The sequence below is a fragment of the Caenorhabditis briggsae genome (genome assembly GCF_000004555.2).
Source record: "Caenorhabditis briggsae complete genome, chrX, whole genome shotgun sequence".
Taxonomy (NCBI): Eukaryota; Metazoa; Nematoda; class Chromadorea; order Rhabditida; family Rhabditidae; genus Caenorhabditis; species Caenorhabditis briggsae.
The window spans coordinates 18959790-18972461 of record NC_013491.2 but is presented as its reverse complement, the minus strand read 5'-3'; the positions used below and the strand labels follow the sequence as shown (position 1 = coordinate 18972461).

Sequence of the window (12672 nt, the reverse complement as noted above, 5' to 3'; positions counted from 1 at the left end):
GGAGCCAATGCCAGAGAATAGCTATTTGATGGCATTTAACAGTCCACATCCAGTCGTCCCCTTTGGCAAGGGTAGAAAAATGGAATTTAGACTAGATGCGGATAGAGGTAAGTGAAATAATTTATTATTTAGCTTATTATACGTTTTCAGACGTTGGTGGGGAATTCCAAAAATTGTTTCTCAAAAGCAAGGAATGAAGAATCACTAGGAGCGGTTTCAATTCATGCGCTGGCATAAAGTTATACAAAATATCGCTTTTTTGCTTTTTTTTCCTGGAAATAATTTTTCCCTGACTCCCATTGCGCCGAATTTCCCGCTTCATGCTTCTTGGTACCGCTCTAAAAATTGAAATGAATGTGAACTGAACACTGTCGAATAAACCCATTTTGTTGATTACTCAGTTTTCAAAATTTGAACGAAAATCAGAAGATTTCAGGACTTTTTGAGAAAAAAGTCAGGCCACTCGTTTCACTTCATTCGATCGAGGTCCGGAGTCAGTGGAATACCGATTTCGCTCCCCTCCCATTGACATACACTTGACCTCCGATTTTGAACGAAATAGATGGAATATATTTTGAACGTCTCGATCCGGAACATTTTAAAAATTTTCTCTGGTAATTTTTTCATGAATTGCGCAAAGAAAAATTCGTGGAAAACGTTGTGTCGCTATTTCGCAACATTTACACAATCGCGATAAGAAGGGAAATGTCGGCCGCTCACAGAGCGACCGGTATATAAACAACTCCAGTAGTTCAGTTCACTGTCGGTCCGGCGTCAGTGGGTTATCGTGATTCTTTCCCTCCGGGGAAATTTCCCATCGACACCACCTTGACCGTTGTTTTTGCATTGAAAATGAACCAATTTTTAACTTTATGAACCAGATTATTGAATTAACCTACTCTTCTACTTTCTGCACAGGCGACGTCAAAACTCTGCTTCTATATGATTGTTCTGCAGGACATCAGATAATTCTTCTAGCTTCACCGCAACAACCTCCTCGACAAATGATTCGAGAGTGTGGATCTAGAATAAAATTAACATAAGCTTGATAAATTTCTTCATATTTTCCCAAAAAAAAGCCTGAATAATTCATATTTCAAACGCGCGAAAAAATTCCTCTGTATTTCGCAACATTTACACAATTCGCGATAAGAAGGGAAATGTCGGCCGCTCACAGAGCGACCGGTATATAAACAACTCCAGTAGTTTATTTCACTGTCGGTCCGGCGTCAGTGGGTTATCATGATTATTTCGTATTTCCCTTCGGGGAATTTCCCATTGGTACCAACTTGACCGTTGTTTTTGCACAATGATAACATTTTTGAAGTTATGCACTACATATTATCTATAACTTCGTTCACAAAATTTAACCAATTTCAAAAATGTTTGGCTTTAATTGAAACTGAAAAATTCAACGGTCAAGTTAGTAACAATGGATGATCCCCGAAGAGATCCTATAAGATAACCCAAAGATGCCGGACCGAGGTTTATTTCAGTAGAAAACACTTTTTGCTTCGGATTGTGTTAATAAAAAATGCAAAAAAATCTGCAAAAATATAAGCCCAATGCGGGGCTCGAACCAGCGACAACCAGATTAAGAGTCTGGTGCTCTACCGACTGAGCTAACCAGGCGGCGATAGAAACGTAGTGAACACTATCACTAAGTAGTCCCGAAAAAATTAACACTTTGCTTTTGAGAAGATTGAAATTGAGAGAATAGAATTCTGAAAGAAGGTTGTGGAACGTACTAGAGGAAAATTCCAAACTCAAGTTGTCAAAATTAATTGATTTTTCTGAATATTTCATAGCTTAATGGGGCAGAAAAACAAGAAAAATGAAAATAATTAGGAATTGAGAAAGTGCAGATTTAAGAATTATGAGTGACTGGGCGGAGAGTGGCTTTTTTGTTGACGACATCCAAAACATGACCTGGAACAGGCCTACCATTGTACTCTGATGGGGAGACTGGTGGATAGTGTGCTGTGTCGATTGTTGACAATCGACAAAAATCGACGAAAATCGTTAAAATCGGTGTCGATTTCGTCGACTCGATCAAAAATCGACATTCAAAAAGTCGACAGAAAATCGACTTTTCAAAAGTCGATGAAAGCGAAAATCGACAAAAGTCGATTTTTGTCGATTTTGAATCGACTCAAAATCGACAAGAATCGACGAAAAATCGACGAAAAAATCGACTTTTGTCGTCTTTATTGTCCGAGAAGACTACACGGCCGGTGACCTAGAAACTGCCTGTGGCCGGGGTATTTTTCATGAAAAACAGGCATTTTTCATCGAATTTTCTACTGAAAAACCGTATTTTCCTTGTTTTTTTGGGTGTTTTGTTTTTTTTTCTGTTTCATTTATGACATTCTTGCTTATTGCAGATGAATTCGTCACAAAATCAATCAAAAGCGTAGCGATACTTCGAAAAACAAAATAACGGACAAACTGTGACCTGTAAACTGTGCGGAAGGAGCATAAAGTTCCATTCTTCGACCACAACGATGCATCAGCACTTAAACAGTCACCACGAAAGAAGTTGTAGAAATGGAAAGATCGGTAAGCAGAAAATTATATATTTTTCGTTAAATTCTTAATTTTAGATAGTACATAAAGATCAAGAGCCACGGCATCAAATAATTGGAAAAAATCACTTTGGAGTAAGATATTAAAGCTTATTTTAACATAACGATGATACTTTTGGAAACGATTTGGCCCAAATAATGAAACATTAATTCCTAATGCTGAACTTTGTTCTTCTGTTTCTTCTCTTTTTCAAAATTTTGTCGCTTTGAATTTTCTTCTAATTTCCTTGCCATCTTCTGAATACTGATTCTCTATTTTGTACCCCGTTGAAATTAAGATTTACACTATTTGTTTTTTTATTCATAAAAATAAAGTTGTTACTCTACACAAAAAATGATTTCTTCAAAAAAAATTAGAAAAAAAAATTTCTCGAAGTGAAATTTTACTTTGTAGTCCGGAAAAGTCGATTTTTCGTCGACTTTTGTCGACTTTTGTCGATTTTTCTGTCGATTTTAAGTCGACGCAAAATCGACAAAAGTCGATTCTTGTCGATTTCTGTCGATTTCCGTCGACGCAAAATCGACAAGAATCGATTTTCGTCGACTTTCGTAGACTGAGAGTCGACAAAAATCGACAACGAAAAGTTCGATTTTCATCGACAAATAGCCTTGTCGAATTGTTGAATGTCGACTGTGTCGATTTTCAAAGTCGACAAAAATCATCGATTTTCGAGTCGACTCGGCACTCTACTGGTGGACATAGTTTTTGGCTGGTTCACGTGGTATACCTGAAAAACAATAGCTCAATCCTTGAACTAAACAAAAAATTATGAAAACCTTTTTGAAGTTGACTTCATTTCCTCGTTTCCTCTCACTCCGTTTCTCCTACAAAAGTCTTGTGTGACAGCTTCACTGAATTCCACTCCGCCATGTCTCGCTCGGTTGAAAATCCACGGTTTTGTGCCATAATGAGGATCGCTCCACAAACTTTCACCGATTGATGTATCCTAAAATCATAGCAACAAACCTTGTAAAGCAATTAGAAAGGCTATACCAAGTCCACGACTCTGGTCTTTCCGTATTGCTCGTTGAAGTCTTCAATCGTCTGCAAACTACTTGCAAGTCCACCATGGATGAACAAGAAACGCTTGTTCCTCGTTGCGATTGGAAGAACCGCAAATAGTTTCATGCACAAATTTTTGCAGTCGAAGAGTCCAAATTTTTCAACAATTTCCTTCTTAAAATCATTGCAATAGTTCTTGCACTCGTGGTTTCCTCTAAGGAGAGTGATGTTGACTCCAAACTTTGTTTTCATCAGAGAAAGAAAACTATGATTTCCGTCCCATTTTTTCCTCTGTCCACGTAGTCGCCGGCAAACACAAATGCTTCGATTTGCGTGTTGAAGATTGAATCGAGCGTGGATAAAACTTCATGGAGGTCACCAACCGCAACAACCGTGTCTGGTACAACAATCACATTCTCCATCTTATTATGAAGCGCACAAGATCGTGTGAGCAACTTTTCAACGGCTTCCGATTTCATATCGTTTAACTCTTTCACCGCTTGTTTAAAAGCTTCCATTGGTGACAAATGGAAAAAATGCAATGCATCACTTGAAACAATAGGTGTTGGTGGAGCGGAGAACGGCTGTGGATCTTAATAAAAACTGCCGTCGAGTTCGTTTGTCTCATATTCTTCGTACACCATACAAGGGAAACCATTCTCATCCGCCAATTCTCCGTCTTCAGACGTCGAATCGCACAATCCGACAAATGCTTTTGAGACAGCAGTGGAATCATTTTCAGTGAATGTATGGTCGGTTACGGATGTTGTGATTTCAACATTGTCGTTCCCGTGAGAAGAGATTGCAGCAGGAATCTAAACTTGCCTGCAATCCGACTCCGGCTCCGGCGCGGTAACATATCCATGTTCAGTGTCGAAATCCAATGCAGGAACAGAGCCCTGGCTTGAGTTTGGAGAATCATTATTGTCTTCCTGATTCGTCGAAACTGTGTCTTTCCTATCATCATATGCAGAATATTCGACTAACTGGATGTCGTTTTTTGTGTCGAATTCGACGATACTGAAATATACTATTTACGTTCAGGGTTTACCAGGAAGGTGTCTTTCAGACTGGATGGGAACCGTCTAGAGCAACTGTTTTCTGGGTCAGCTGATTAGTAATAACTCACTCTTGTGGGTCAGCAGCTCTGATAATTTCCAAATGGCTCTCTTCCACGACGTAGCTTGGTACATTTTCAAGATTAATCTCGCCAACATCCCTATCCTTCGGAGGATTACACATCGTGGCAAACCTCACACTGTCAAAATCGACATTTTGCTTTGAGGACTCTGAACTTTCCATAATGCCGCTCGAATTGCTGAAAAGTTAACCGTGCGGTCATTTTTCAGGGAAAATTTTACTTACACATTGAGCATTTGAATATCTGTTGTCTTCGTAGCTTCCGAGTTCTTCCGATATCCTCACAAGGCCAGATGGCAAGCGACTTCTTGATCTTTCATTGCTTTCCACTTCACAACTTCGGATCAAAACATTTGACATTCGGGTCTTGCATGGCATTGAATGCAGATGTAGTTGTTTCCTTCGACGTTGAGAAAGAATATGGGCTGAAACAAGACACTTCACTGACAAAATTTTTGTCACAAAATGATAAAGATTTTCGATCTTTGTAGATCAAAGCACAATTTCAAATACGACAAAAATACTCACCTTTTAAAACTGTTTTTAAACTTCATTTTGCTTATTGCGATGCATTCCAAGAATTTTACCTGAAGGCAATTCGTGTCGCAATTACTTGAAGTGGTATTGAACGGACGGCAATTCGGCATTAGAAGGAAGGGAGTCCGCTTGGAAGAAGAGGATTCATTAGTACAGTTCGAGCCTCGAAACTGCACCAAAGTTGCGCTCGTTTTCTGTATGCCTAGTTGATCCAACAGAAGGAAAAAATATTATACGTGTTTAAAGTACGTGTGTTAAAAATTTATCATTCCCACAAACGAAAACAAGTATTCAATTCAGCAAAAAAAAAAACAGAAAAAGAACAATCGTAGTGTACAGTGATGTTTAGGAGGAAATCAATTAACATATTTTGGTTACCCCCACCCCACGGTCTCCCCCTTTCAGCAAACCGTGGAGCGCGGTTGCATCATCACAAAGCGGCAAATATATTCATTCAAATTTTGATTAAAGATATTATGTATTGAATCTCTCGTTCTCTTGATTTTTTTCTTTGTCGTAAATCGTAGAGCAATAAATGCGTTTTTAAGCTTTTTTATAAAAATTATAATTCCAGATGGAGAAATCGGTGGCAAAATTCGATGGAAATCGTTGCGTTTCCCCTGCTTGAAGCGAAAGAAATTGTTGAGCAGAAAGTCTGAAAGAATGGCGAATAATTTTCGATGTTTTCTGTGTGAGGGTTATTCGAGCAGAAAATAGGATGATTTGGTTTAAAACCATTAGGAAATGCAGTTAGTCAACATAGAACTTATCATACTTCTCCGCCAAAAATTATTTCAGGTTTCGATGGAAAAATGAAGGAATTTTATTAAAACAGAAGCAAGAAAAATCAACAATCTTTGAGCCAGGAAGAGCCAACGTGGAACTAATGATTGTAGTGTCCCAGACGGTCGACAAGAAGCGTGGATTCGTGAAGAATCCTCGGGACCGAGGCGTATTTGGCACAAAAAAATTTTTCTTCCGGAAAAGGACCATAAAGAATGCTTTAACCGCTGATTAATTTTTTGGGAATCATTTGAATTGTCTAAAATCTTCACGAAATAAGATAAAAAATCTTGAAACTACGGCTTTAGGCCTGCAATTGTGTTCGCGCCAAATTTTTTTTCGGTAGATCAAAAATTAATTTGCAGTTCGGAAATGTTCTGTGGGAGAGCGTGATTCGTGGAAAACGTTGTGTCGCTATTTCGCAACATTTACACAATTCGCGATAAGAAGGGAAATGTCGGCCGCTCACAGAGCGACCGGTATATAAACAACTCCAGTAGTTTAGTTCACTGTCGGTCCGGCGTCAGTGGGTTATCATGATTATTTCGTATTTCCCTTCGGGGAATTTCCCATTGGTACCAACTTGACCGTTGTTTTTGCACAATGATAACATTTTTGAAGTTATGCACTACATATTATCTATAACTTCGTTCACGAAATTTAACCAATTTCAAAAATGTTTGGCTTTAATTGAAACGAAAAATTCAACGGTCAAGTTAGTAACAATGGATGATCCCCGAAGAGATCCTATAAGATAACCCAAAGATGCCGGACCGAGGTTTATTTCAGTAGAAAACACTTTTTGCTTCGGATTGTGTTAATAAAAAATGCAAAAAAATCTGCAAAAATATAAGCCCAATGCGGGGCTCGAACCAGCGACAACCAGATTAAGAGTCTGGTGCTCTACCGACTGAGCTAACCAGGCGGCGATAGAAACGTAGTGAACACTATCACTAAGTAGTCCCGAAAAAATTAACACTTTGCTTTTGAGAAGATTGAAATTGAGAGAATAGAATTCTGAAAGAAGGTTGTGGAACGTACTAGAGGAAAATTCCAAACTCAAGTTGTCAAAATTAATTGATTTTTCTGAATATTTCATAGCTTAATGGGGCAGAAAAACAAGAAAAATGAAAATAATTAGGAATTGAGAAAGTGCAGATTTAAGAATTATGAGTGACTGGGCGGAGAGTGGCTTTTTTGTTGACGACATCCAAAACATGACCTGGAACAGGCCTACCATTGTACTCTGATGGGGAGACTGGTGGATAGTGTGCTGTGTCGATTGTTGACAATCGACAAAAATCGACGAAAATCGTTAAAATCGGTGTCGATTTCGTCGACTCGATCAAAAATCGACATTCAAAAAGTCGACAGAAAATCGACTTTTCAAAAGTCGATGAAAGCGAAAATCGACAAAAGTCGATTTTTGTCGATTTTGAATCGACTCAAAATCGACAAGAATCGACGAAAAATCGACGAAAAAATCGACTTTTGTCGTCTTTATTGTCCGAGAAGACTACACGGCCGGTGACCTAGAAACTGCCTGTGGCCGGGGTATTTTTCATGAAAAACAGGCATTTTTCATCGAATTTTCTACTGAAAAACCGTATTTTCCTTGTTTTTTTGGGTGTTTTGTTTTTTTTTCTGTTTCATTTATGACATTCTTGCTTATTGCAGATGAATTCGTCACAAAATCAATCAAAAGCGTAGCGATACTTCGAAAAACAAAATAACGGACAAACTGTGACCTGTAAACTGTGCGGAAGGAGCATAAAGTTCCATTCTTCGACCACAACGATGCATCAGCACTTAAACAGTCACCACGAAAGAAGTTGTAGAAATGGAAAGATCGGTAAGCAGAAAATTATATATTTTTCGTTAAATTCTTAATTTTAGATAGTACATAAAGATCAAGAGCCACGGCATCAAATAATTGGAAAAAATCACTTTGGAGTAAGATATTAAAGCTTATTTTAACATAACGATGATACTTTTGGAAACGATTTGGCCCAAATAATGAAACATTAATTCCTAATGCTGAACTTTGTTCTTCTGTTTCTTCTCTTTTTCAAAATTTTGTCGCTTTGAATTTTCTTCTAATTTCCTTGCCATCTTCTGAATACTGATTCTCTATTTTGTACCCCGTTGAAATTAAGATTTACACTATTTGTTTTTTTATTCATAAAAATAAAGTTGTTACTCTACACAAAAAATGATTTCTTCAAAAAAAATTAGAAAAAAAAATTTCTCGAAGTGAAATTTTACTTTGTAGTCCGGAAAAGTCGATTTTTCGTCGACTTTTGTCGACTTTTGTCGATTTTTCTGTCGATTTTAAGTCGACGCAAAATCGACAAAAGTCGATTCTTGTCGATTTCTGTCGATTTCCGTCGACGCAAAATCGACAAGAATCGATTTTCGTCGACTTTCGTAGACTGAGAGTCGACAAAAATCGACAACGAAAAGTTCGATTTTCATCGACAAATAGCCTTGTCGAATTGTTGAATGTCGACTGTGTCGATTTTCAAAGTCGACAAAAATCATCGATTTTCGAGTCGACTCGGCACTCTACTGGTGGACATAGTTTTTGGCTGGTTCACGTGGTATACCTGAAAAACAATAGCTCAATCCTTGAACTAAACAAAAAATTATGAAAACCTTTTTGAAGTTGACTTCATTTCCTCGTTTCCTCTCACTCCGTTTCTCCTACAAAAGTCTTGTGTGACAGCTTCACTGAATTCCACTCCGCCATGTCTCGCTCGGTTGAAAATCCACGGTTTTGTGCCATAATGAGGATCGCTCCACAAACTTTCACCGATTGATGTATCCTAAAATCATAGCAACAAACCTTGTAAAGCAATTAGAAAGGCTATACCAAGTCCACGACTCTGGTCTTTCCGTATTGCTCGTTGAAGTCTTCAATCGTCTGCAAACTACTTGCAAGTCCACCATGGATGAACAAGAAACGCTTGTTCCTCGTTGCGATTGGAAGAACCGCAAATAGTTTCATGCACAAATTTTTGCAGTCGAAGAGTCCAAATTTTTCAACAATTTCCTTCTTAAAATCATTGCAATAGTTCTTGCACTCGTGGTTTCCTCTAAGGAGAGTGATGTTGACTCCAAACTTTGTTTTCATCAGAGAAAGAAAACTATGATTTCCGTCCCATTTTTTCCTCTGTCCACTAGAAAGCGAAATATAAAGCGACAAATACGACTATAGACTTTTTTCCTGCTTCGAACATGCTGGTTTTTGTGCCTACGGAAGTGTAGATGGATATGGTAGACTTAGCTATCGCATCCGTGAGCCCATCACGCCTTCTGGTGGGGAGCCAATGCCAGAGAATAGCTATTTGATGGCATTTAACAGTCCACATCCAGTCGTCCCCTTTGGCAAGGGTAGAAAAATGGAATTTAGACTAGATGCGGATAGAGGTAAGTGAAATAATTTATTATTTAGCTTATTATACGTTTTCAGACGTTGGTGGGGAATTCCAAAAATTGTTTCTCAAAAGCAAGGAATGAAGAATCACTAGGAGCGGTTTCAATTCATGCGCTGGCATAAAGTTATACAAAATATCGCTTTTTTGCTTTTTTTTCCTGGAAATAATTTTTCCCTGACTCCCATTGCGCCGAATTTCCCGCTTCATGCTTCTTGGTACCGCTCTAAAAATTGAAATGAATGTGAACTGAACACTGTCGAATAAACCCATTTTGTTGATTACTCAGTTTTCAAAATTTGAACGAAAATCAGAAGATTTCAGGACTTTTTGAGAAAAAAGTCAGGCCACTCGTTTCACTTCATTCGATCGAGGTCCGGAGTCAGTGGAATACCGATTTCGCTCCCCTCCCATTGACATACACTTGACCTCCGATTTTGAACGAAATAGATGGAATATATTTTGAACGTCTCGATCCGGAACATTTTAAAAATTTTCTCTGGTAATTTTTTCATGAATTGCGCAAAGAAAAATTCGTGGAAAACGTTGTGTCGCTATTTCGCAACATTTACACAATTCGCGATAAGAAGGGAAATGTCGGCCGCTCACAGAGCGACCGGTATATAAACAACTCCAGTAGTTCAGTTCACTGTCGGTCCGGCGTCAGTGGGTTATCGTGATTATTTCGTATTTCCCTTCGGGGAATTTCCCATTGGTACCAACTTGACCGTTGTTTTTGCACAATGATAACATTTTTGAAGTTATGCACTACATATTATCTATAACTTCGTTCACAAAATTTAACCAATTTCAAAAATGTTTGGCTTTAATTGTATTTTCCTAGCGTTTAACTCTTGAGAAACTGAAAAATTCAACGGTCAAGTTAGTATCAATGGATGATCCCCGAAGAGATCCTATAAGATAACCCAAAGATGCCGGACCGAGGTTTATTTCAGTAGAAACGGGCGTTTATATACCCGTAACCAAGCAAGCAGCCGACATTTTCTCTCTTTTCCGCTTTTTCTCCTTCTATTCTTTTTTCAAGCTGAACGAGACAGAAAGAGAGGAGAACAATTTTTGTTGTGGATTGAGTTGATAAAAAATCATTAATGCAGCTGAACAAAAAAATTGAAAAAATATAAGCCCAATGCGGGGCTCGAACCCGCGACAACCAGATTAAGAGTCTGGTGCTCTACCGACTGAGCTAACCGGGCGGCGATAAAACCAGTGGTGCGACCAACCTATCAATTGGCAAGTAAACAGAAGTTACGCATTGAAACGACAGGAGAGAAAAATACAAGGTCATGTGAGAGAAATAACAGGGGTTGCTGGAAACTAGCTATGAGGTATTCTTTTCAACTAAATTGCGCGTTCTTGAAAATTATTTTTAAATCTATAAATTGAGAATAAAAATTTACTCGAAAGCATTAGATTCAGAGAAGTGGCAACGAAAAATCCGACAGTTTCTTCCTCTTTAAAAGCCTGGTGCTCCACTCACCGAGCTACACAGGCAATGATGGCAAAATGGAAGCTTTAGGTCGGCAGCAAGAAAAATTAAAAATTTCCAAAAGAACTTCTCACATCAGTATTTTTAAGCTTTCAAGTTTAAAGGAGGCCAGACATGAAAATTTTTAAAATTCTAGTTTTGTGATATTTGACACAGTACAGTCAGAAAATAACAACGGACACCAAACCATAACTCCCTGTTACTGTACAAGCAAGAACGCGACCTTCTTCCACGCGGCGGCTAAAGCGGCGCTCACTCCTCGTTTCATAATTGTTTTAGCGGTAGAAGACGACAAGCGCTGTGGGGTGTAAAGGTGAGCGCGCTTGTCTGTCAGTCGCGCATCGCGGGTTCGACTCCCATATGTCCGTTTTTGTTATTTTTCTGTTTTCATGCCGCGACATCATAGAATGACCGAATAACTAAAAAAAGTCAGGAATAATTGCCTAATATTGAAGAAATTTAGTGTATACAAAAAAATGCTCGTCAAGTAGCGCGCATTGGGTCACAATCGTACGATTTTCCGTCAAAATACATTATCTCGCCCCGAGAAAGCCCCGTAGACTTTCGTGTCTGGCCTCCTTTAAATTACTACTTTTCCACATATTCATCTGCGCCAACTGTTTCGTCAACGGATTATGTGCTCTCACTATCTACACTATTGCTCAGAAAACAGATCAATGTGCTTTTCATGCGATTATTGCTCATCTTCATCTACATCTTCCTTCACCACCGCTTCTTCTGCTACTTCATTCACTGATGCCAGTAGGAGTTGTACCTCATAAGCTGCAAAATTCAGAAAACTCAAAATTGCATATTTACTTGCCAGCTGATTTCGTGTTTGAGCTTGTCGAGCTCATCGGCCTCGCCTACTACTACTACTACTACTACAGTTGTCTTCTTCTTCATCATTAGCTTCTATTTCAGAAATTTTTCTATCTAGCGTCGCATTTTTGGACTCAACCATAGACTCGTCCGCATTAAGTCTTCAACAGATTCATCTCTACTTATATTTCTTCCATGTTATTTTCATCACTAACAGCAGCATCGTCTACTTCTTCGTCTATAGCAAGCACCTCCGCTACAACTTTCACTGATATGTCATCGAGTTAACCCAGAAACTGAGAAAATTATTATAAATGTTCTGTTCAGGTGTCCATCCTGAGCTGCCAATGGATTCTGCTTTTCTACTTTTTCCACCGTAGCTGATAAAACTTAATACTGTGCTGTCCAGGCGTCATCAGATATAATAATGCTTCAAGATTTTCCGTTTCAACCGTCACGACAGGAACAAATCCTGCTTCAGCGTTAGTAAATCACATTGATGTCGAAGGGAAAGTGTACCGTCATTTTATCGAGATTTTCTCAAAATTCAGTTTCTTTTAGTGCTCATCATGGTCCCCTACGAATACTGCAATAAACTTCTCTTCACCAAAGCTGAACGCGTACTCTATCGGACCGAAATGTGTGGAATATGCTGAAAAATCTGTTCAGCCCAACTGGACTACTATTGTTGTGATTTTCACTCTAACTAATGTAATTGTTTTGAAGTGTTTTCTCTGTTTATATCGAAAAAGTGATAATTTTTTGCAGAGCCAAAATTCATTGAAATTCGTTAATGAACAGTAATTTGTGGAAACTTTTTTTGCAGGTTATGTTCTTGTTCTCCGACTCGCTGAGCACACT

At 38.5% G+C, this 12672-nt stretch overlaps 3 protein-coding genes and 3 non-coding genes across 6 annotated transcripts; all 6 read right to left on the bottom strand.

Annotated features, from left to right (window-relative positions):
* Positions 1-1559: 1559 nt before the first annotated feature.
* CBG28398 lies at positions 1560-1632 on the bottom strand. Its single transcript has one exon. It is a non-coding gene (tRNA).
* Positions 1633-3300: 1668 nt separating this feature from the next.
* CBG07487 lies at positions 3301-3840 on the bottom strand (the record flags this gene model as incomplete). The annotated part of the gene is made up of 3 exons (XM_045240549.1): positions 3301-3313; positions 3363-3532; positions 3580-3840. The coding sequence occupies 3 exons, from the start codon at positions 3838-3840 to the stop codon at positions 3301-3303; spliced, it is 444 nt and encodes a 147-aa protein (XP_045093517.1).
* A 563-nt stretch (positions 3841-4403) lies between these two features.
* CBG28059 lies at positions 4404-4890 on the bottom strand (the record flags this gene model as incomplete). Its single annotated transcript, XM_045240548.1, has 2 exons — positions 4404-4608; positions 4718-4890. The coding sequence occupies 2 exons, from the start codon at positions 4888-4890 to the stop codon at positions 4404-4406; spliced, it is 378 nt and encodes a 125-aa protein (XP_045098646.1).
* A 2010-nt stretch (positions 4891-6900) lies between these two features.
* CBG29000 lies at positions 6901-6973 on the bottom strand. Its single transcript has one exon. It is a non-coding gene (tRNA).
* Positions 6974-8914: 1941 nt separating this feature from the next.
* CBG07490 lies at positions 8915-9181 on the bottom strand (the record flags this gene model as incomplete). Its single annotated transcript, XM_002645746.1, has 1 exon — positions 8915-9181. The coding sequence occupies one exon, from the start codon at positions 9179-9181 to the stop codon at positions 8915-8917; it is 267 nt and encodes an 88-aa protein (XP_002645792.1).
* A 1442-nt stretch (positions 9182-10623) lies between these two features.
* CBG28202 lies at positions 10624-10696 on the bottom strand. Its single transcript has one exon. It is a non-coding gene (tRNA).
* Positions 10697-12672: the final 1976 nt, after the last annotated feature.